At 34.9% G+C, this 26,503-nt stretch overlaps 1 protein-coding gene across 1 annotated transcript; it reads left to right on the top strand.

Moving 5' to 3' along the window:
- The first annotated feature begins 278 nt into the window (after positions 1 to 278).
- LOC119635442 lies at positions 279 to 25,054 on the top strand. Its single transcript, XM_038030250.1, has 3 exons — positions 279 to 800; positions 24,131 to 24,879; positions 24,946 to 25,054. Exons 1-3 carry the CDS (start codon positions 279 to 281, stop codon positions 25,052 to 25,054), a joined length of 1,380 nt encoding a protein of 459 aa, XP_037886178.1.
- The last annotated feature ends 1,449 nt before the right edge of the window (positions 25,055 to 26,503 follow it).

The following is a 26,503-nucleotide window of genomic DNA, read 5'->3' on the forward strand; positions in this document are numbered from 1 at the left end:
TCCAGGCCATTACTCCGGCATAGCTTAAAAAACAAAAAAGGCTTAATATATTGTTGACCCGTGTACATGAGATGTGTGTGTAGTGTTTAAAGAATGTTGCAGTCTGCTTAACACAATCAAAAAGACTATAATAAATTCAGAAATCCTCAAAGTTTCAATTTTTCAAAAGATTTCATGCAATGATGGGTTCGCACTGCACTGCAGTGAATCACTTTCCCCTCCGCGAAAGACAGAGTAATCATAGAGTATAAATTCGATTTGCCGATAAAAGGAACAAAATGCGACAATCCACTGAGGTTGACAAAGCTAGTCTCCACAATCTGTGGAAATTCGTAGACATTATGCGATCCTGTAACTATACAAATCTTCACATAGAGAAGCACTCGCTAACGTCCTCAGCTCATCCTTGCCCGATGTTTTCTTTATCTTCACGCAACTGCCAGCAGTGCTTGCCAGCCTATGGACAAAGGCTATACAAACACGTGTCGTACGCAGATAATTCATTTAAGCAGAATGCACGTGAACACCGTAAACGTTCTATAGTTTTTGTTTATAAGAATGAACTAGCAACTGCCGAGAACATCAAAGACCAAACCCCAGGATTTTATTCTCAGCAACTGTACAAACTTGTTCTGCAAGCTGCCTCTATTTATACCCATTTTGTAGCTGGGGCTGCGGCACCAACCGCAATGGCATTGTTTTCACCAATGCCTGCAATTAATCCGAATTTCCTTGGATCATCGATAGGTACCTACCTAGAATCAACCTCAAATATTCAGAATGTTTCGATGTTACCGATGGTATTAGACACGCATAACTCTATCGAGCCGGAGAGCAGCGTGTATAATTCGGCAACCTGATCACCACTATAAATAAGTAATGCGGTTAAAGAAAGACATAGCCGTAAGGCGTCCGGAATCGATCGAAATTGATATCGTCTTGCCGCAAATGTTGGGAGACATCACACATGTCTCGCTTTCTATAAAACACGCTTAAAGGTATAAAGATGGCTTTAAGAGATGCTTGTGAAAATTTGTTCATCTGTTCTACAGGTTCTACAGCAAAGGTTAGGTTTCGAAAAATAATATTTGAATTTCCTTGAAAAATAATTCGAGTATTTTCTCTCACTTATCATTATAGAATAATTCAGGAGTCTTGCTAACAATCTTTTGCTTCTCTTTGCAGGTATTCGTTTAAGTAAAACACAAATTAAAAACACACGTGTCCCTCTAAAAATGTGGCTTAGATGCCGATTGTTTTTGTCCGAAATTATCATATACATTTTAATTCTTTTTCTTTCCGAAAATACGATTTATGTTTACAATTTTAATTTTCTGCGAAGGCAAAACTACTTGCAAAATATATTAATTTCATGACGGCATGTCTAAATTCACGAAAAAGATAATTTTAACTAGAAAGTATAAATTAGTCACTGCTTAGCTTTCTAGTGGAACAACAGGATATACACGTACGGTACTATTGATATTAAGCTTAGCAATGGAAGAACAATTATATCCTCTTCTGCCTACGGAAATCCTTATCCACGCAATTTATTCTTGAGTTATGGTTACAAAAAGAAGTCATTAGGTATCATTACGCATATCAAATGAGCACTGCACGACGGATGGCCAATTATTTCAATTTTTTTAGTACTTAAATAGTCGGATATGAAGAATAATCCGACGATTTTTATCTATTTTTCTTATTTCATTTTTCATCGGTGAAGGAATGATTGTTTGCTATGCACAATTGATCGTTTTACGTGCCTTTAAAGATACGACGACACAGCTTTTTCGAAAAAGACGGGCGACCATTAGTTTGAGAGTGTTTTGGGAGTGAACAAGTTTTGGTTTCGATTTGGTTCATCTTGGACGTCCTTACGATCGAGTACTGTTTACTTTCCGGCACCGCCCTTGTAGTTCTTAAGCATTTCCTTCCATTAATCGGCAAAGACATCTTTTTGCAGTTTTCTCAAAGGGAAAACCTAAACGGCCACGAAATATTTTATATATGCTGATGAAAATAATGCCTACGGTTACTCAAATCTTACATTACGTTGCATATAGATCTTGTACTATTAGTTTTTGCGGAGCATCAATGTATCCTTGCATAATAACCAATTTTGAAGGGGTCTTCACAACTTTCAGTGACAAGCGAAGGGCGGCCACGATATAACTCGTTATACCAGCGTTTCGCAATAATAAAAACAACACGACCTCATTGCTAAAAGTGAATTGTCTTCATAACCCATATCGAAAGTCGTAATAAGGTCTCGCACAAAAGTTTCACTTTTTCGCCTGAGACACAATTTTCAAGTCACGGTAGACAAGACAAACCAGACTAGAATGGCAAGACGTCCTCCCGAGGATTACTATCAATAATGTGAAACTTTCCAATGGAAATTTCAAAAAAAAAACTGACAAATTACTTAACGTTCCCAAGGGTCAAAATGTTAGTGGCGTCCTAACATATGTAATGGATGAAACTAAGAAAAAAAAGGTTTGAAAATTATCTGAAAAGATCTCAGATCAGGTTACTAGCCTAACAGTCAAAAATGCTTTTCTTATTTCCTTTCCAATATGTTTATTATAACTAAATCTTGATGATCGATTAATGGATTATATAAAATTTTAACATCATTTGCAAATAATTTGAATGAATTTATTCATGAGTGACAAATATTGCCAACAATTCGATGTATTATTAAATTTATTTCTATCGACTTGATGTCACCCCTTTCTTTGTGCCATTTCCGTTGTTTTACCAAATAGCTAATAATCAGCCGGTAGAAGTGTTTTTGACATTTCCTCCATATTAACTATGTGGCAGACACCACATGCCGGCATGTTTATTATACCCTCCAGGAATTGAATTTTATGTGATGAAAGTTAATGCCTATGGTATCACCAATGGTTCTCATCTAAGGGAAGTTATGAAAAGCACACAAATTATGGTTTTAAAATTTAAACTAATGTTAGAGAGATATCAGCCTAATTCATTTTTTATACCGTATAATACACATAATTCAGTATAACTCCCAGGGGGGCGGGACAAAATATATTTCGAATATAAATTGTAATGCATTTATAAAGCAATATATTAAAATTGGCATTAATTAAAGATATATTTGTTTTATTTAATGCATTATATAATGTTTTGCACTCTTAGTTAAAAGTTAAATCTTTATACCAGATCTACAAAATGGACTCACTCATATATCATCGACACCATAAACAATAAATTACTAATTTCTCTGGTAATTACTTTGCGTATTATATAATGAAATAAGGAAAAAATTTTGTTTTATACTTAACCTATGAGCAACTTCCTGCAACAAACAAACATTAAAACCTTACAACAACTATAAACTATTGCATTACAACGAACGAATACACAATGCAAAACATTAATTCAAAACTTTTATTAGTAAAACCCAAACACACACACAATACACACAATGGACTAATATAAATATACATAAATATTGATATTTTATACATAAGCATACACATAGCATAGACTAATAAAATTATGTACTGTTATATGTATATAAAGCAAAAAAAATGTACATGCACATGCATACATGCACACATATATAACATGTAAATGAGTCTCTGGTGGCTAATAAATTCTCAATTACATATTAACTTTAACATTCGAAAACATAAAATATATTTTCTCCACGTTTTCTTCCCAAGCTAAAGCTTGCGTCTCGTTGGTTTTTCTAGTTTGCATTGCTTTTGCATCGCAAGTCTTAAAACATACAAATTAACGATATTTGGTGTTGTTAACATTGCGCAGACCTTTATACACCCACTTCTTAAAAAGGAAAATTTCTCAATTCGCCTAAGGATTAATAACCGCTTCGTTGTTTTTATACCCAACACCGAACGATTGAGGGTATATTCATTTTGCCAATACGTTTGCAACGCCCAGGAAAGGAAGGGTCAGAGATTCAACAAAGTGTATATAATATATTCTCGATCAGCATCAAATTCTAAATCGATTTAAGCATGTTTGTGTGTGTCCGTCTGTAAGTCTGTTCGTTTGTCCGTCTGTGCAATGTCTTTTGCAAACATTTTGCTGGCCATAAAAATGAAGTTATCAACTCAAAATAAGGCAGAAACATTAGTAGTTCTTGCACGCAGGTTGGTATTGAAAATGAGCGAAGAACACGCCCACAACATTACGTAGGCTGAGAAGACTTCTGTTTTTCAAAAATAATAAAACAATCGGTTTTTTGCTCATAGCTCCTAAAGGAAGGCAGAAAAATGTACAAAAATTTGAACACACATTGCCCTGCACAAAAATGAAAACTGGGACCAATCCTATCCAATATTATTATGGTGTATCAAAATTTCAATTTTTTTTTTAATACTTTTATAATGCGCAAAAACAAACTTCACTAACACCATGAAGTATATAAATTCCTGGCCAATTTCAACTTTGCAATACTCCTAAACATGTCCGTCTGCTCGTTGGTCCATTTGTCTGTCTGCGCAACTGCGTTGTATTTATGGTAAACATTTTCTCGCCTACATTCACCTAGAAATTTGCAAAAGAAATTTGAAAGTGAATTAAGCTTTTCCGAGGACTCACCTAAAACGTCCGCACGTCTATGCGACTAAAACTTTTATTTTGAAAATAAGAAAAAATCAGCCTCGCTCAGTCAAAATTATAGAGTATGAAAATTTAATACTTGTCTTTTTTTTTTTTTTTTTTTTTTTTTAATTGACGTTGATGGGTGTGAAAGATTCGATCACGACCGAATGTAATTTGCTTACTTGTTTTTATTTTTGCTTTCCACGATAGACATCTATACTGAATAAAACGTAAAATTGAACTATCAACCCCCGCTTTATTTGTTCTAAATCTGATGTGTTAATGTGACACCTTGACTACTGTCGACTTAAAACACCAAAAATTACTTTTTGTTTTGTTTTGATATTCTGCGGGTGTTGTGTCGCATTTATTGCACGTTTCTACGACATATTGAAAGGTCAATATAGATGTTATTAAGAGAATTGCAGCTATTGTAAGATGTAAAAGCGAGTATATATAGATCGACAATTTTTTATATAACATGTAGCACTCTTTGCGAATAAAAAAAAAAAGAAGAAAACAAAGAAAAGTGAGAGAATTTTCGGAAAGATCTGCTTGTTAACTCCTTCTTTACTCCTTTTTCTTTTTTTGTCTTGATGAATGAATGATGGATGAAATGAAATTTTTCCGTAATAAAGCTTTAAAAAGTTTTAAAATCGTTTCGTAGAAAGATAAAAACTAATTAAACGCAACTGAAGCATTGTGTTATAAAACTCCATCAACATGAACATTTTCATCTCTCTCTTATTTCCTTATTCAAACCTTCAATTCTGAATAAGTTTTTCGTGAAACCTTTTTTTTCGTTTTTTTTGTTCTTTTTTATTTTTGTTGTGTTAAATAATAATTTAAATATTTTTTTAGAAGAATGCCTTACACCATATCTAAAACCATTATGTTATGTGCGGAGAACGAGCGATACTGCAATCGGTAGTCGGCATCATATCTGGTAAAGCATAAAATACCAAAGAGACAAAAGATCTGCATATATAAATCTTAAAATCCAGTTAAGCCGCGTCATAAGCAATAACACATATTCCGCCATTGTTATTGTAGTTGTTTGGCTCACAAAAATGGAAATTGCATTTCTCTGTCTCTCTCTCTCTCTCTCTTTGTTTTATTTTTCTTCCTTGATATTATTATTTTCATTTTCATATTATTGTTATCTAGACAATATTCGTCGCTGACTATAAGCCATTTTAATGCTGACGATGATTTTCCATCAGATATTGCAAGCGTTGCTAAGAACGAAGTATGTAGATATATGAAAACATTTACACAAACAAGAACGTGAATAAATATACAAAAAGTAAAAAATTTCCATAAAATTTCCCTATTATAGCTGAGTAAAGAAATTGGTTTTGTTTCTATATAAAAGATAAAGAAAAACATTTCTTTATAAGAACATAAATGTTTATGGCACATCTCACATATATATATATATATATATATGAAACGATATGAACTGAATGATATTAAGAAAAAAAAAAAAGAAAAAAAAAGAAGTAAAAAGAAAATCCATGCATATAACAAAGCAAATAGAATGTGATTGAAGGAAAAGGAGAGAAATCTAACCAAACAAATGATAGGAATAACCGCCATTTTCTTTAAACATTCATTTATAGTATTTTACATTTAATCGAGTTGCTGAACTATTCAAATAAGTATAAACAACTTTTATGCCTTTTATAAATTTGATAGAAAAATATTAGTGTATAATAAAAGCATTTAATGCGAAAGGACAAATCTTAGTGAACAACAGCAACAGCAACAAAACCAACAACATATGTTCAAATATATGCATATTTCACGTAACACTTCGTGCCGTTAAATACAGCTGTTATTTTGAGATAATAAACAAGATTCTTCATAGACCAATAATGTCCTGGGCTGTGTACACTTATAATGACGGTCTTAGTCACTCCATTAAGTTTACCCTTTCGAAGATGTGCACACTGGCGATTGTTACAACTGGTATCATAAAAATGTCCTTAATGGCTGTAAACAAGAATCAAATATCTTTGATATATCATGGCATCAGCATTTACAAAAATATTTCATTACATTTCTCACTGGCCTAGGAAATGCATTGCCGTAATTGGAAAAACGAAGAAATAATGTTCTCTATCCTTCTTCTTTCTTTGTGTGCCAGCATAACACTATTTACTCATTCGTCGACGAAAGCATTGTAGGCCGGTCATTCATTCTCTTTCATCAGGAACACTAGCAGCACCGAAGTGCGCAACGAAAACTGCTTGATGAACGACAGGCTAAATTGAGAACTCAAAAAAATAACAATATAGGTGTTCAAGCTAAACGCAGAGTAAACGTTAATGCCACCAAAAAACAGGGCTGCCTTTAAACGCATAGAGGAGGTGATGAAGATGCCATAACCCTTGATCTCCCAGGCATGAGAATAAAAAATGGTGTTTCTTTGACAGCACATGTGTCTAGAAAGGCTCAGGTGCTCTTGGGAGACGAAAATGTACCCAAAGCCCTCAATACGCGGCGTAATGTGGGTTGCGTGGTGCTTATGTGCTGACATCCAGCCCAAGGGCTCTTCAGAGCTAAAACAAATGAGTCCATCAATTAAAACCTTTACCAGGACCTCAAGACTTTTCAAGCGCTCCCACCCGCCCGTACTGCAATTGTCTGCACATAACACGACACCGTACTTTAATCATGCGCACTTCTCCCTCCTGCCGTCCTTCTTTATGTATAATCTTTTCTGCCCATCATCATACTCGCGCTTATAGGTAACATCATCTGAGTGATTGCACATTTATAAAAAAAAATCCTATATTCGCTTTACTCTAAGACACAGTAGTAAATTATTCTTTTCTCTAAAATCTGAATTGCAAATCAACATAGAGGTAGTGGGTATAGGAGAGATTTTCAGATAATAAATTTTTTCTTCATGCTGTAGCAAGTCCAAAACACTTACTTACTCCAATAAAAAGGAAAGTTTGAAAATCTACAGGCATTGCCTCCTCAATGTACGAACGTGCCAGTTTAAATGCCTACTTCAGACACCGACCTATCGTCCAAAATCGATATAATAAATGCATGAATACTCAATTCTCTATCGATATAACCTTAGACCCAAGCTCTTTATTTAGTTTATAATGAGACCGATTTTAAGGGATAATAATCAAATATTTTGAACATAAATCGTAGCTGGCCCCAACTATATAATTCGTTCACACTTTTCTTTCGCTTCACTTAAAAAACAAAAAAAAAAATTAAACAAATTCATCACCTTTCCTTTGCGAAATGGAAAAGAAAAGCAATTATGCCTTAGTGACAATTTATGACATACGACAAGACACTAAACGCAATATTATATAGAAACTCTGCAATCATTACGAATATCCCCCCCTTCGCTGACACACATCTAAATATATCGTATATAGGCGTTTGCTAAAGTTGGTAAACTACTCCGATAATATTCCGAGTGTATGCGTGCTCGAAAGAACTAAAACTAAAAGGCAAACAAAAATAAAAACAAGAAAAAGAAGAAGAAAACAAATACATAACTAAACCGGTAATAAGAAACTCTAAAACATTGACCAGAAGATATGCAGGCAACCGTAAATGTACGATTGCCGGACATTGTGCGAAAGCATTGGATGACTACTGACACCTTGTGTTATATGCTCATATGAAAATCATAAACATTGCCGTTCACTGCTCGGGACCCAAGCGACATCTGAGCAACGAATATGCATTTTAATAAAATATCTTAAAAGCCTTATAAATCACACAACAACAACAGAAGCTCAGACACAGATACACAAACACCAAATAAATAAATGCTAAACGTTAAACATATTATAAATGAAAATAAGAATAAGAGAAATACTTGAAAAGAAATTTTAATATATAACAGTTAAAAGAGTAAAGAATAGATGGCAAGCAGGAAACACACGCAGATGAGAACAGAAATTCTTTGAAGAGGCGATTAACTGAAACATAAAAAAAAAAAAAGAAAAAAAACAAAAACTACTTTTCGCATTGATAGTAAAATGTTCTGAATTAAATATAATGTGTGGCTGAGATATGCTTGCGCCTCGAGACAAGTTTAAACTCTCATATGTTGATTTTCGTCCATTCATCTTGCTTGTACTGTACTGTCATTAGGGACTAGATAATGTTCATCGTACTTACGAGGGCAATCCCGGAAGTGCTCGTCTTGACATTGAAAGAACATAAAAAATTGGAAGAAGAACATATAATTTATTTCTCAACACAGTGTCGATAAAGGCGTAACCCTTGGCAATTGATCACGCACCTATGGGTCTTCCATCACTCATCATCATCGTGACGCACGTATAAGAGAGATCCTTTAAACGATTGGTCGCATTAGCAACAATCATAGTTAAAAAAAAAAAAAAGAATTTTTTTAGCTCGATCCAGCGACGGCTTGTAACTTCATTACGGTGAGAACAGTCTCGAGCTCTTCATTATCAGATCCCAACTTTTTATTGCTGGCAATTTTTTCACGTTGGAGCCAATTTTACAAGTTTGGAAGGAGAAAATAATCCGAGATGATCAAATATGATGAGCGCACGTTGTAAAGAAGTATTTCGCATGCTAACTCTTTGCGTGGACTACTGTTTTTTCGCTTCTTTCGTTCGCAAAAGCTGCGCTCAACTTTTTCTTCAAGGGAAAATTCTTCGGGAAAATTTTGTATATTTATGATAAGCAGGTAAACTAAATTAAACCAAGTAAAACTTCGGCCATAGTCCACACTTAAATACCCTACACGATTCATATGATGACTTTTCAAAATAAGGTCTTATATAGAAAGTGACCGAACAAGTCCTCCGATCCGAAGAATTCTCAAAAGCGTTTGTTACCCAAACACAAAAATACATAGGCACACATCACGCGGACAGATGGACAAACAAACTTAAACCGATTCGAAAATTGATACACGTAATAAAACTTTCAATGATCGGTGAAATGAAAGCAGAATCTATCCGGCCGTTATATGTATACGCATTTAATATACCCTGTGATAGAGGTGATCGTACTCGTTTTCTTTAAATTTTCTTCCACATTTAGGAAGTGCGGACAAGATTTCATGAAAGACACGACCAGCATTTAAATTCATATGCGTTCTTGTATCGAAAATGTATTTGCGAGCTTGTAACTTCTTCTTCTTCGTTTCAATTTGAGTCCCTTGAAAACTTGTAGTGAGACATAAAAGGCAAAAAAACTCATGCATAGAGGAACCAAGTTAACTATATTTATCTGAAATTTTGGGGCTAATTGTCACATATATATTTCGTTCTTAGGAAAGTCTGTTATAACAGAGGGAAGCAAACGAATAGCCTTAAACATACCTTAACCCAACGACGATAATTACAAAAATTGCATAAATTCCACTCATTTCTCTTGCCAAAGTTAATAATATAATTAAAATACTTTGTTTAGCAGTTTACGCGTATTATAATTAAAGTATCAACATTATCATAACACTTGATAAGCATTGTCTAGACTTTATAGCCCTCTGGCTGGCAGAGAATACCATACCAAAATACCATAACACCTGCAATTATATATAAAAGTGAAATTCGAGATTTAAAACCTTCTGTTATGACATTTGACAACTATAATTGTTTAATTTTCATATTTATCATATTCACTCGGTGCACTATACGTGCAGGCGGCGCTTCAGTGTTTCATGCTCAGAGAAAAATTACAGAGAAACTGTCTTTCTGCCTGATATAGGCTATAACAGTGAACCCTTGTCAAAATCTTATACATAATTTGAAGTTTCCTTTGGCAAATCAAAATCAAAATCTTGCAGATAATGTAGCTAACTCTTCATGTATCATGTATGTATATAAATATGTATGTATGTGCGAAATTTTCATTTTACTAAAATTATGCCTTCACAAACACGACATTAATTTCTGATACTAAACATATGCTTGAGAGAAAAAGATATTTTGTTTTGACTTCGAACTCGAAGGAGTGTTTTGATAAATTCTAAAATATTATGAGAAAGATGGAACAACAACAATCGTAACATAAATCTGCACCATAAACATCGCATAGTTAGCTACAATCAAAGAGAAGGCGCGCTTGCTCTTCCACCAACACATGGAAACAAACCAATATTATTAGGCTTTAAAATGTAAAAACTGATTAAACTCCAGACTATCGCTTGCAATACATCACGGGTAATATATGCCTCAACACGATGTCTAGTCGTATATCCTTGCATATGCATGAACTCATAGTTTCTTATTGCAAACACCAAAGAGATATCACACATTTCAACACGATAAGCTTAAATGAAAATATTTGTTTATTTTATTGCTACGCGAACTATAAACATGAAAACGAACAACAACAGGCCAGAAAACTATGTATGCCTTAAGGCGAATCTTAGAGGCCAGCTAGTCAGTCTTGAATAAATCTATAGAAAAAACAATGCAAGCAAAACGTGGGCGTGTTGGCGAACTAATTATGAACGCAAACAAACAGCAACGTCTTGCTTGAAACCACTGTGAAAGCCTGCAAAAATCAGCGCAGTTTGCAGGATAGAGTTTAGAATATTTTAGAAGACCTTTTTGGATCCTAGATCGTGTCTCAGAAAATTGATGACATATCGCAAGAAGGCTAGGTTGCCAAACTTCACGGCAGAAGCCAGCAGATGATCGGTTGACCGAGCAGACAAGCATAGTCAATATATTCGATATGCAATGTATGGTTCCTGGAGCATCCATAGACTATTTACGTCTTTATAAAGCGTAAGAACTTCATGAATGGATGTTCGCTTAAGTAATCGAGTAACCAAAGGATCGCGGCTAACAACTCAATGATCGCGAATTCAAATCTCAAATATTCGGTAGAGTTTTCAATGCACCCGAGCATATGATCTCAGTTATTCGGCAGCCTTTAAATCCATTATCTGCAAATTTATGTACAACGTAGTGCCAGACTATTAATTTCTGTGTGAAAAAATTCAAAAGTTGGTGCTAATTAACACTGGAACTACAGCGAGGGGCTGTTTCGATCTGTCACTAGCTTTGGGCTTCAAAAAAATGGTCATAAGGCTTGTGCAGTTTTTGCTGAGTTTTATTTATATATGAAAATCTTTAAATATTTGTAGCACATCTTTTTTCTACCTTGAAAATGCCTTCACGACATCAAAAGTTATAGACGAAAACAAAACGGAGGGAGTTTTTTCGAGATTATATCAGCTTCTAATCCATTGTTGGCATGAAAGAGGGCAGATCGTAACTTATTTGTTAAATTTCGGTTCCTAATCGAGCTTGTAAAACGTTGCAACTGCCTATCAACATTTTGTGCGACTTTAATGGTTCCACAAAAAACAGAGTCGGTAGTTCCAGCGTTAGAACGCTATCTATGTGAAGGTTCTGAATTGAAGATTTATTTATGTACACACTGAAGCCTGAGCCTGGCGTTACAAAGAGATTGAGAAAACTTTTCTACTTCCATCTTTTCGTAGCAGATATGAAAACGTAAAGGCAGAAAGAAAAAAAGAAGAAAATACATTAAATGATGGCAACCAAAGATATTTTGGTAGAAAAATATATAAACGAAAAATAATATTAGAATTTATGCCACCCTTCAGAGAGAAAGGAAAACGAAAAACGCTTGACAAGCATAACAAAAATGGGGAAAACCAGCAAATACCAATAACATAAAATCGTGCAGTCCACATTTATATATTGCAAAGTGTAGATAAGCATTTTGTAAGAATAACATTTTATTAAAACATATATACGAAGTTACTAACCACCCCACTCCCCCTCATAGTTTTGCAATTTCTTTCTAGCCACTTGAAAAAGCATCACAAATATGGCGTCAAAATAGGGTAAGAAATTTGATTTTCTTTGCTTACTCAACTCGACTGTTTTTCCAATTTTTTTTCCCCATAAATAAATACAATACATGTGCTTATGTGCAAGCTCGTGCTGTCGGAGGCGCCCACTTATAACATGATATCCTTTCATTTTGGTTAAATTGGGTTTATGGTATTTATTATATATTTTTTGGTTATTTTATCTATTTTCGTTATGTTTCTATTCATCAAGGCAGTCAATGCATTTCAAGTACGTGCCCGAACGCCATAAATACTCGTGAATTTGTTCCTTTTATCCGAGCAAGAAATCTCTTATACGAATTGTATTAGTTTAACGAAAGCGCAACAAAAACTTTACTTAATATATTTTGATAAATAAGTCCCGGGACTGAGTTAAAAATTATTCTTTCTTTTCTTTTTCTTTCTTTCAATCAAGCCAAAGTCACTCTAACACGAACGATGGCACGATTTCTAAAGACAGACAAAATACGTTTCAATTCTTTCTGTTTTCTTTGACTCAAGCTTTTCAGTTTTAGAGAGGGGTAACAGGCCTGGAGGATACTGTCCGCAGAGCTGCAATCTGAAGCTACACTCAAGTAATCAATTCTATCATCGCAGTCCACAACTTGTGATTGGCCTGATGGAGGAACACGTCTTGTTTTCATTTAGTGCCTTTTTGGACTAATTATCCCTCCCAGTCGAACCGATTGTACTTTATAATGTGCTTATCGTATTCGCTATTCAGCTTGCTTTCTTTTTCAAGGTAATTAATGAGTAGAATACTACGAGTATTCCAAAATACGAAAGCCATCAGCTTTACCTAGGCTTTCAGTTGCTTTCGCCAGATCGCTTCCTACCTGCCGGAGAAAAAGACCACTCTTCAAATTTAACTTTCGAACGTTATGACAGCCTTGAAGCCTAGAGTGTCTGTTGGTAACCCCTAAATTGTTTCTTGGGTGTGGAGTGGTAAAGCGACTAATTGGAAACGTTTTCACTGCAACAACCTAGCTGGACCTGGTGCATTGTATAATAGATTTTATTAAAGTTTACATAGATAGATTTGCGACGTAGCTTGTAAGTTGTTGTCAACTACTTTTTCAGTGCCTTTTACAGCCATCGTCGCAGGACCGCGTTCTATGAAGCTAGCCGTTTCGCTTATAGGTCCCTGAAGAATTTTTAGCAGAGGTGCATTGCGGTAAATGTATATTGTTATTGATCACCACTACTCAACTGAGCGGACTTGTCTCTCTTGATAAGTCGAATCTACAACAAAAAAAAAGAAGTCACGTGTACCAAGTATGAATTTTGCACATAATTTTTTGCGATTATAAGTATTCGAGGCAGATGTGTCTGGGCGTTTGCATATGCTCAATTCCATATGTGATGATACGTAGAGTATTTGAACCTGTCCTGAGGCTTGGATCGATTTATACAGAATGATTCTGAGTTATACCTAACCTTTCAGTTTTGCTCATGCATTTCAAATGCAATTTACTTATGTATGTTGGTTGGTTTTTTAAAGAAAATAAATGAAATGGATTATTGATTTTGTAAAGAAAATTCACATGAAAAACTTAATTATAAAATCAACAAAGGAAAACAACAAACTAACTATAATCAATAAAACTTACTAATGAACTTGTTTTTGCACAATAAATATTGATTTAACTTTTAATGTTTATTTATATACGATTTTATTCTTTCACCTTTTATCTTATTGGTTGTGTGTGCGAACACACAAATATAAACAATTGCAACCGCAAAATTTTCTTAACATTTTCATAAATTTACAAACAATTTATCATTTCTTGAGTTGATTGGTTTGCTTACCGGCTTGCTTGCCGGCTTCATTCAAGTGTAATGTGCTCAAGCAGCCGTTAATAATTGTTATGAAAAATTGTCGAAAATAATGCAGAGAACTCTTACTAGCACGCACTACACACCACTACTAAAAAATCTACATTCATTCATTCATTCATATTCTATTTTATTAGGAAAATATGTAGTTTATCTTATAAGAGACATACATGAATACTTAGTTATATAAATATTTGTTATTATTATTTGTATTTCTCTTTTATTTATCACATTGAACAATTGAATGAACTTTTTCTTTATATCTTGTCTTATGCATATCTTAAATGAAGTTGTAAGACACAAGAGAAACAAGCAATACAATCTAATATGTATGCGTTTGTTTGTGTGTACATAAAGTGTCTGCATGCTTTGTTATACATTTTATTACCAATAACGAACGAAGACAAATTTTTGGTGGCTTAATTGGAAAACTGCTCTACTGTATACAAGAGAGAGAGTAAATGTTTGTATTTCATATCGAGAATGAAAGACAAATCATTTGATTGATCGTTTAAGGTTTATTGTTTGTAATAAGCTTGATTGTTTAGCTTTATGCATAGAATTTTATGGCTTTTTTAGTCAAAATGTTTATATAAATACATCAACTTGAGCTTAAACTAACACACAAACAGCAAAAGCCATCCAAACTCAAGAAAGAACACATATGCATATATATATATATATATATATATATATATATACACAGTGGAATATCAACGGAGCAAAAAACCCTCTTGCATCTATTCACTTTTGAGCAGTTATACATACGTGCACGTCTATCATATTCATAATTATGATTTCATAACATGCGCACAATTCCTATTCCTATACTTTCTTTTGGGGGTAGTTCCGTATTATTATTATTATTATTATTCTTACCATTCTTATTATTATTATTCCCATATCTCCTTGTCCTATCCACATAGACATGTAATATTTCATAAATATATCTCTTTTAACGCAAAAAAAAAAAAATAAATAAATAAATAAATAAAAAAACTGTTATGCAATTCCACCCTTGGTGGTTATTGGGCCGGACTCAACATCAAAAGGAAGAAAATGGCGTCCGTTTCTCTTTAAAAAGTGAATTTGATATCCTGCCCTTTTTTCGTTACAAAAGTTCTCTACTCCTCTCCGTCCTCCCATTCGCCTAAATATCTTCGCAAATGATTATTTCATTCGGAAAATTTTTCATTTAAACTTGAAAACAAGCAAGCAAGCATAACTTCATGCCCATCATTTGCAGCATTTCATCTCGTAAGTTTTTCCTTTTTCTTTACTTTAAACATTATTACTTATGCGTGCATATGTGTCTACCTGTAAAGATGTTATTGAAAAATTTTATATCAAAGGAAAAGTCAAAACCGCAAAAGAACTAAAAAGGAAAACCTCATTTAAACTAACAGAATTGCAAACGCATCCCTTATCAATCCGTATGTTGTTTAAAAGAAAAACAGCAAAGGCACCAATGTGCTCATCATCTCTACGCTGCCATTGCGTTTATATACAAAATATATATAAGTATGCAGGTATATAAAGCATTTATTTTATAATAACAAACATACACTTAAACTTCAACTCGCAGAGACTTGTACTAGTTTGCCATTAAGAATGTTTCAGTCTTATTATGCAAGGATACGATAGTCCTCTCAAAGCATACAATTTTCCCTTTATCCTTTAATAACTAGTTTCCTCAAATGCGTTGAATAATTTTTTCACGGCAAACGGAAAGATAATGACAACTGCACAGTAAAATTCTTGATGACTCTTCAGGTGAACTGCTGAGGCATTTGCAGCTTTTTAGATTGAGAGGAAAGAGAAAGACGTGCGATCCAATATATTTTCGAACAGCATGCGATTCTGCGGTCATTTTGAACTCATTCTCAAATTCTCAAAAACTTATTCAATATAGTTTTCCTCCGCTGTCAAATATTGGTACAGGTACAGTCACACCTTTGATGTGAAAATGATTGTAAAGAAAAGCCGCGTTTTTCTCATATTCACCTCGCCCCTCTCTAACATTCGAGGCGGTGAATATGCGAGTGCTTTTGACGCTTCTCGTATCATGCAACTTGTTCGTCGCTTTAGATCGCTAACAAACCTATCAAAAATGTATAAACTCCGCCTATTCCCCACACTGCCAAGCATTCAGTTGCAGGAACACGCTGCGGCCGCTAGAATGGAGAATGATAATTAAATTATCTCCTCAACTATTGAATTTTTGTCTCTTGTAAGTTTCTTCGATCAATTTGGGCACGCCCTTTGCAAACTATATTTCATATATCACCGATGTGTAAATTTATGCACTACTTGTTCATGCTGCACTGATTTGTACGGACAAAGATGGTTAAAAATCGCCTATTACCAATGAAAGACCGCCTTGGCTTCACATAAATAGTCTTCCAATTAATACAATCGAATTTAGCAGATCATTTGGGCCTCGCACGATAATTTATTCTTTGAAAGTTTTTCACGAAAAGTTTCACTTTACCTTCTCTGCCAATTGTTCTTTTTCTTTGACTTCCCTTTGCAGCTATTCCCGAAGTTGGATAAAATCGATTCGAAAGGACACGAAAAGAAGAAAGTAAACAAACTTCCCCCATTAAAGACAAGGTATTGGCATGAAATTTACCGCATGTACCACACAGTTAGAACGCTGCCAACCCAAAAAAGAAGTGCTTGTTACGATAAACCCAAGCAAGATTTAAAACAGAGAATCTTACTGTAACATTTTCCGGGTGCGTAAAATGTTTGAGCTAAACAACGACCAGGTGAGTTTGCCTTAGTTAAGCCTTTGGGAAGAAGTCTGCAAACAAAGGCTTGTATCCAAGCAAAAAGGAAGCAGACCACGCATCCATATTGCCGGGCGATGAGAAAATGAAAGGAAGATAATGAAGACAATCTTCCCATTAGCAGCTAACCAATGCGGCCTGATGGACTACCACGGCCATGCAATTCGGGTTCCGAAGGCAGTTTTCTGGTCAACAGCCGCTAGAATACGAGATTAGATTATCGCGATTGCGTAAATATAGACTTAAGTGTGACTGGACATTGAGATTTGAATCCGCGACCAAAGTTTTGGTGGTCGCGGTTCTAGGCTACCCGGCTACCCATGCAGATAATTTCAGTCGAAAAAAAGTCATTCGCTTCACACATCCATAGGTAGAAAAATATGGGAAATGGACAGGAAGGATTTTATTATTATTATTATAAATTTAGCCAGAGAATAAATTCTAAGACTAAAGTCTTAAAGCACTAGCATCTAAGGCTTTCGGCTTTTATTAAAAACTCTATCGCTCTTGAGATTTGAACTCGCGACCAATGAGTTGCTAGTCGAGACTCTTGCCTATTCGGCCACTCAGGCGGATCAGGAAGGATTGTAAGAATGAATGTTGATACGAAAATGACCCAAAAAGGTTAAGCAAATGTTAAGCAATAATGCTTACATTAACTTGTCGGAAATCCCCCAAAGCTTGTCCCAAAAAACGTTAGTTTAAACGCACTGCGAAAAGGGAAAGCAAAGAAAATGGTTACGTTGTCTGCCACTTTATGTTTCGGGAAGAATACGTTTGCAGTTTCAAATATGCGAGCACTGTTCGAAAAAAAGTTTGGAAAATCAAATGTTTGAACTATTTAAAATTGGCCTTGCCTACGATCACCATTTGATACCACTTTTGGATATTTAAGGCCTGATTTCTTATTACCCCTTAGTCCAACTAATTTTTTACACCTTTGCATGACTTTATACACGAATATGTTAAAATTGCAAAGCTTCAAGTAGAATTTTATCCTTTCTTTACGCTTACCGGGCCGTTAAGTTAAGGAGCACCCAAGTGGATTAGTGATTTCAATTTCCAAAATATCCATCACCCAGTGGATATTCAATTCAGCCGAGATCTTGCGCACCGGCTGATATGAGTTGGATAGCACATGTCGCTTGATCGTTGAAGCTCATGACGTTCTCTACTTAAGCATCAGCGTTACCAGAACGACATTTGGCAGACCATGTTTCGGTAGAATCTTTTCTACATTCCCCTTTAAGACATGGCTATTAGGTAATCGAAAATGTTTTGAATCTTCACAAAATTAATACTCATTGCAATGCCACTTAGGACTCGGTCATTGGAGGAAATTTGAAAGCTGTGTTCACGTAACTAAAAAAAATATTTTTTCTTATCATTATTCCTTTTGGGAAAATTAATTTACTAATCATATTAATCCCTGTAAAAATGCAACAAGGCAACACACGACGCTTCCATTGTACGTAACGAATACAGGCAATCAGTCATTAAAAGCTACATAGCATTGTTATTGTTGTCCATCATAATAATAGATCTGGGGTCAGCAGCAATTACATGAGTTTGTTAGATAATTCAAGTCATGCGAAAAAATGATTTGAAAATTAAAGTTTCCGTGTTTGTGGCGAGCAAATACCCGTAATATTAGGGTTGTTAAGTTACAATATCTTACAATTTTGTCGCTGCAAAGCGAACTTCTTTCAATAGTAGAAAATTAGCTCTCTTATGTTATCGCGGTAATATATATGTACATATATATTTTTTTTTTTTCTTTTTTTTTTAAGTGCATTATATGATGATTATTTTGCTCATGCACTTACGTGACTTACGTACGTACATATGTCAGCATTTAATGAAAGGCTATCATTTACTTAACAATATGGTGTTGCTTCTAAAGGAAACGGCAAAACTTCACTCCGTCCTTCAAATATAACAAATGTTTCAAATCCAGTTAATCAAGTAATGAATTGTTTGTTATGCGCATAAAATGTTTACCGTAAAACATTATCACCGCACACATAGCAGGGACATGAAAAGGATCCTTTCTCTTTTCTCTTTTCCCCGCACAACGCAATACAAATTCTTATAATTTGTCACTTACTCTCTCTCTCTCTCTCTCTTTCTCTCATGTTTATCTATGGAGGTGTCTCTGTTATAACATTTTCCCTATCTAATTATTTTCAATTTTAATCACAGGTTTAATTTCAAATCTTTGCACACACACGCACACACATACATACACACACATGCATACATACACAAACTCATAATATATATTTATTTTTTTCACACTTGCTGCACACTCTTTTTTTTCTTCGTTTTGTTTTGTCTTGCTGGCGAAAAAAAAAAAAATAATAATTTCACTTAGTGGGCTAGTGTACCAAATGTGCAATCGTCTCTCAATTACGTTTAAATCGTCTTTAACACTCAGTTTAAATGGTTGTTTTTTTTTTTTTGAAGAAATTTTTAATCACACATTTAAAATGTAACAACAATTTAGCACGCATTACGTGTCAGTTCGAGTGTATTGTCCTGTTAAAGAGTTTAGTGATTATGCATGATGTGATGGCGATGTTAATAAACTGTTAATAGATTTCATTGACCGCTAAATTTTTGTTTTTCTTTTACACAATTAAATGATAACAGCATGTGAATGAAGAAAACAATTTTTTTTTTAATATCATCGACTTTAGATCATTAATATGAGAATCAAGTTCAAAACTTATTGCCACAAAACTGATTGCCTCATCAAGTGAAGTTATCATGGAGGGTAGTACGACATCTTGGCTACTTAGCTCAAAAGCTATGAGACATTCTGGGGACTAAAGCTTTAGAGCTTGTAATATATTGAGGAACAGTCTGCTTAGCAGTCCATTGGGATCGTGCTAAGACTACCGCATAACCAACAAGTCAAGAATTGCGACTACCAAGTCGGTATACCGAGGTTCAAAACCCAGTTAGACTATTATTTAGTTGATGTAAGTGATTGGCATAACGCTTATCGCTTATCGCTTGCCAGGTCGCGATCAATCTCTCCCCACTTCTTTCGGACCATAGCCGTGTTGCAAGCGATATGCCATATGGAAAAGAGGCGGCAGTTCGGATCAGGTTTGATGCCTTGAAAGTTAAAGATGAAATAAAACGCTTTATAGCGGCAACAGCTTAAGCCTGCACTCTAATATTTTAGCTGCAAACTTATTAGATGAAAGTGGACTGAAAAGGCACAACATATTAGACCGCTCCTTCATATAGGCCCATTACTGATACTCTTTATGTATACCCAATGCTTAAAGTCAAAAATTACATAATTAACTTTTATGTTACTTTTATGTTATTGCTTTTTTTTCTTTTTGAAAAAGTTGCGGATGCAGATGAGCCACTTTGCTACTTTAATGCATGCGGAATACGTATTCGAACATATAAATCCGAACGGTCACCTTCAAACGAAATATACAGCATTCGTGTCTGATTGTATGCAGTTGTCCGTCTTGATTCATTTCTGCCGACGCGAATCCAAACCGAGTGCGGATTACAACAAATTACCCTGTTCGCTGCTTGGCAGAGCGATTAAATGATTCAGAACGAATAAAAGACTTGGTCAACTATAATTTGTATAATGTGTACCGTTTGCCTTGATTTCCTTCCTAAGCCTATGGCTACAAATCTTTTCTGGCAAGAATTTGTACCATGTGAACCTTAAAGCACTTAGCTTAATTAACTAGAAATTAACTTAACTTCGTTTAGTTAAACAAGTCGTAATCTAACCACATGAGATTCGCTATTCCGGGCAATCTTCAAGCCGCTTAAACCTATTTGCTGATCAACCCTTCAATCCTGAAGGATGAAAGCCAGGGAGACCACTTGATGATGGATGGCCATGCCCACACATAGTTAGAAGTAATTAAATTTTATATTTTTTTTACTTTTTTGAGATTTTATGCATATTTATCGTAAGACAAATCAGACAGACCCTTTAAGACCGTTTTATACATTCTTCAAGTGAAGATGTAGTATTATCTGCCTAAACATGGGTTAATTCTGAAATGACACCACGACCTGCTGGGCGATATGGGTATCAAATAAAAGGTCTTGGGGAATAGAAAGCGAGAAGCTAAGTGCTCCAAATGAAATGTCTCGGACCTCATGACGTAGTGAACTGATTTTCTCGCTACAAGACCGTTGATATGCATATCACATACAAGGACTTGGTGAGCGGAATGCGGGAAGCTAAGTGTGTTAATCCGAAATTAATTGTTGTTGTGGACATCACAGACGTATCAAATGAAAAGAGTTGGAGAGTACAATGCGATAAAGTGTGTTAGTTATAATTTAATTATGATGTTCTTGCACATTAAAATCTTGAGTGGACCAAGCGCTTATGTGGCAAATAAAAAGTGGGAAGAAAGAGAAAAACTGTTCGATGCCATCGGTATTCATTGTCATACCGTCAGATTATGATAGAGACTTCGGTGAAACTTTTGGTTGTGGTACAATAACACAACACAAAAAGAAAAGCGTTTTAGTTTCAAGGTTTTCGCATGTCGGTGCGGTACTTCAGCAGAGACCAGGGTCCAAAGGATTGAAGTAAGAACAAGACAACTTCATATATAAACCACATATATATATATATATATATATATACCTAATGTGACCCTTTTCATGTTTCTCTTCTTACCTTCTTACCTGACAGTGGGTTCAGGGTTTCAATTGCTGCAGCATTTCGAAGCTACACAACATAAAGAGTCATTAAAGGCGGAAGAAGCAAGTTTGACTGCAGTAACTGCACAAAATGTAATCATTGGCACGCATCGAAACGAAATTGTAAAATTAAATTATTAGAACAACAGAAAGAAGAAGAAGAAAAATGCTAAACATGAGGACGGCAAGGTCGACTAGATGGGTAAGCAAGATTTGGTCCCGCCGAATATAACTTTCCTCCTGGTTTTTGATTAAGAGCGGCGATACATTCAATCCACTATACATGGAAAATTCGTATCATGCCACGTATTGAATGTGTTAAGCGAAGCATTACTACATGTTCTTGCATATTTGTTCACATAGTTTTTATTAATTATTAGAAATGAAGACTGACTACAGAAATTATCAAAACCTCCTGGTCTGCCTCCTGCTTGTACGGTGGCAGATGCTACAGGACGGGTTCTTCTCAACCACATATTTCACGAAAGCACTTCAACTTTCATAACCGAAGCCAGGGCTATCCTTCACGCTGCCAACCTTGCCCATAAAAACAAACTCAAAACCGTCATTGTTACCGACAGTTTGTCTGTATTACAAGCTACCCGGAACCCTTCGACTTCGAGATGGAGCACCATCAACAAATTAAGGAATATAATTAGTACACCCGACGGAAAAATTAAAATGTTATGGGTACAAAGTCACATCGGTTTACTGGGAAATGAGCAGGCTGATCGAGCGGCAAAGTATGCTGCTTCTGCTCGTCTAATTATGGATGATGTCATGGAAAAGTTGGATCTTCAAAGATACATTGGAAGAAAAGTTAAAGAGAAAATCACAGAAGGAAATTTACAATACCATCATCAACACTACTCTTGCATTAACCCTCAATTAACTCCACCTCTATATCCAACAAATGTTGAGAAAACCAAGATCCAAACATTTTCGAGAATTCGCCTTGGTCATACAATTGCAACTCACCAATGGATCCTGAAGAAGTCTTCTCCCCCAATCTGCTGTTGTGGACAAACTCTTACTATAAAGCACATTCTCTGCGACTGCCTCAATTTTTCCTTGGCTAGAAGTATTGCATTTGGAACGATTAACCCTTCAGCTTCAGAACAGAATATCAATTCAATATTTTACTTTATTAATACTACTAAGCTTATTATCTAATATCCATTTATTTAAATTAGAGCCGATAGCCTGTGTTGCTAGTGCTCAATGTCTTTTTTTTAGTCTAAGAATTCCATTCATTAGTCTAAAATTAAAATAATAATAATAATAATAATAATTATTATTAGAAACTTTACCGTTAAAATAATTCTTTCGTATTCTGGTCAAAAAAATAAAATGTACTGCGTTCTCATCATTGCTTAAAGTCGTTTAAACTAAAAAATTTCTTTTCTACGCATAATACAAATGTTGGGCATTGGAGCGAACAAAGTGAGTGAGAGATCTGATCAATGCCGAAAGGAAGAAGTGTTCCAAATTTTGCAAAGAACCTTCTCCAACAGCCAGCTAATGACTATAAATTCAAATTTTTAAATTGGACGACGAGAAAGAAAACAAACTAGAGAAAGGTAGAAGAAGCATTTGAAAATAAATTATGCCTCATAAATATATTAGAAATTATCTGAGATTTATGAAGAAACAATTAAAGAAAGTGCAACCAATACTATATATTACCCATACACATACGGACGCACGCATGGATTTATATATGATAAGCAATACATTTAAGTAAAGAGAGAGAAACTGAAAATGGTTGGATGATTAAGAAAATCGTGTCAGTTAACAAACACATCGAATTTCTAATGCGGTTTACATATGAGAAGCAAAACGATTAATGCGAATGCGTTAATGTAGAGGTGTGGATATGTGCAGCATATTTAATTATTGATTAGCAAAAGAAAACCAAGGTCCACAACTGAAAATAGTACTCAACTACTCAACTCAACGTATATATATATATATATATATATATATATATATATATATTTATGTAAGCAAATGATTAAAATTAATTAACCAACACAACGGCTGCACTGCAGCTTAAAGACTTATCAGTATCTCCTAAGCTAAGAGAGTTGGCTGGATGCTAAAGATGCCAAGCACGCCAATAGTTTCCATATCAATGATTTAGCTAAGCATTGCATTAAATTTTATAAAAGCCAGTTACTCGTAATAATTTCACTGCAGTTGCATTTAGAAACGTTTACAATAGTCAGTCAGTACAATAATTGCTGATCTGAGATCTGAAGGCTTCGAAGCGTGGTGGAAAAAGTGAAAAATTTCATAATAACAAAAACGTATATTTTTACATTATTGCATTAAGATGTTCAACACTAACATCAAATTGAATTTTTTACTCTTGTCGCTTTGCTTTGTGTTCAATAATTTGCAAACGGTTCATAGTTTACAAAGAAGGCATAAAGCCGTCTTCCCTTCGCTACCAACATCGCCACCATCATCGTTAATAGGTGAGCATAAGGCGCGATCAATAGTAAAATCATCTTGGCCCGGTCCCGAACTTCGTATAATACGTAAAGTTTACGATGATTGTCATAATAGAAACAATTTCATCGATTGTTTAAAACAAAAAGCGTTAAATGGTTTGACAAGAGCCATCAATCTAGACTCCATCAAAATTATGGAGGGAGTCATTTTAGAAAAACAAAATGACACTGAAAAGCAGAGCATCATTCCAGTCCTAACTGATGCCAGATCGTTTAATAGTCTGGCGCCTATAGATCAAGCTTTGATGTCAAAGCTGGATAAACTCGCGCGGACCCATTCGCTCAAAGTGGATATGAGCGTGGGCCGAGGTCACGATGACGAAGGCGGCGACGACAAAAAGGAGAAGGATAAAAGTACTGGAGTGAAATATGTAATAGCCGCCCTACTCACTGCCATGGGCATAGCGGGACCGATTGGTCTTAAAGCTCTGGCGGCTATAGCCGGCAAAGCGCTGGTCATTAGTAAAGTCGCCCTAACCATAGCCAGTATAATTGCTTTGAAAAAACTCTTCTCACACGATCACCACGAAGAGACCAGTGTTCAAGTTCATGCTGGAGATCATAATCGGTAAGCGGACAGCCTTTGTCGGTTCTCTCTTCTAAAATTCATAACTTTTGCTTATGTTTTTCACAGACGCAGTACCTATGTTATCCGCCCCTTACAGAAAACTAATTCACCGAATATTGGCATGACTGACGCACACTATGCCGATCCATATCGTTACTATTACGAATATCATTAATTAGTTTATTTTCTTCTTTATTTACCTTGTATGTATGTATGTATGTATGCTTTTATATTTAGATTTATAAGTTAATTGTGTCCTTCTTATATATAAAATCACACAAAAACAGCTAATTGACCAAAGATAAATTTAACTAAATTTTGAAAGTGTTAGTGACAAAAGAAAGCTTTGAAAGAATTTCTCGAGTTAAATCCTTCAAACGCTCCCTAACAAATCGTAAATGGAAGCGTCCTCCAACGAGTGTCATTATGAAGAAAATAAAAAGTCCATCCTATTGTTTCATTCTTCATAGCTGCGTATGGGTAGATGCTTTCGGGGATTTAGTCATCAAAGTAAAGTTGTCAAGGGAAGAAGAAGAGGGAAACTTGGTTAACTAGTTCGTAGCTGTTTGACAAGGAATAATGGCAGAACCTTAATAACAGCAAGTGTTCCAGTCATCTCGCCTCTTTTTCCGCCTTAATGTTAATTACGATTTCAGTTGCAACCAATTCATGCAATGCGGATTGCATTCGTTAATATTTATAACGACTTATCGTCTCTGCTTTATGGTATGAAGGATTTGTAAGGATTTCGAAATGGGAAATTTTCTTTAGCTAAGCTATGATGGACCTCACAAAATACATACATGCTTAACCTAAGATTATGACTCGATTTAGGCGTGCAGTCAAAACTCTCACAAAGAAACCATTAAATTACCAGCACACATGCATGCTTAAACTAAACACACAAACATACGTGATCAGATTTAGCAGTGATTGTGATCTATCCACAATTATCGGAAAACTATCTGAAGAATCATTTTAAATAGTAACATATAGACGTCGATCGATCTAAATTGTAACAAGCATACTTATCAGGGCAATCATTAAGTTAAGTACAATTAAGTTTATTTTATATATGTTTGAATGTTGAATGGCACAAAACTTTTTTCGCCTTTCAAGTTTCCTTGAGGTAAGATCATCAGCTAAACATTTTAATATTTTTTCTGCTTTTTACAAATATCGAGAATTATTAGTTTTTTTAAGATTAGAATTAAACAATCTGAAGTCAATATGAGATGTTGAATAAATACAAATATATATAAATAGAACTTGTATTCGAAAAGTAAGAATCGTGCATCAAATAATATAACATAGTAACAATAAAATTTTATAAACCTCTAGCCGATCAACAGTAGCGAGCATATTAAAGTTTTGAAAAGATCTACGAATTTCTGATCAAGTTCAAAATACCCGAATAATACAAAAAATGAACAAATATTTTGCAACAGAAGCGAAGTATTTATTTGTTAATTAGCAAAGTTTTTCATACCACTTTTGGTACACTGTATACTAAGTTTGTGAGCGCATGTATGTAGCACCCAGAAGGACTTAAGATGAAGATCCACAGTTTATTATGCCGATATAGGCAAGTCTGTCCGTCTGACCATAGGATATCTGTCTGTGT

The sequence above is a fragment of the Glossina fuscipes genome, unplaced genomic scaffold (genome assembly GCF_014805625.2).
Source record: "Glossina fuscipes isolate IAEA_lab_2018 unplaced genomic scaffold, Yale_Gfus_2 26, whole genome shotgun sequence".
Lineage (NCBI taxonomy): Eukaryota > Metazoa > Arthropoda > Insecta > Diptera > Glossinidae > Glossina > Glossina fuscipes.

What these genes read in the sequence shown, in the direction of transcription:
- LOC119635442 (XM_038030250.1), top strand. Translation starts at nt 279, where the DNA reads ATGCGACAATCCACTGAGGTTGACAAAGCTAGTCTCCACAATCTGTGG. An exon ending in ATGTTTCGATGTTACCGATG is followed by an intron (nt 801 to 24,130) that starts GTATTAGACACG and finishes TATTGCATTAAG; the next exon opens with ATGTTCAACACTAACATCAA. An exon ending in CATGCTGGAGATCATAATCG is followed by an intron (nt 24,880 to 24,945) that starts GTAAGCGGACAG and finishes TGTTTTTCACAG; the next exon opens with ACGCAGTACCTATGTTATCC.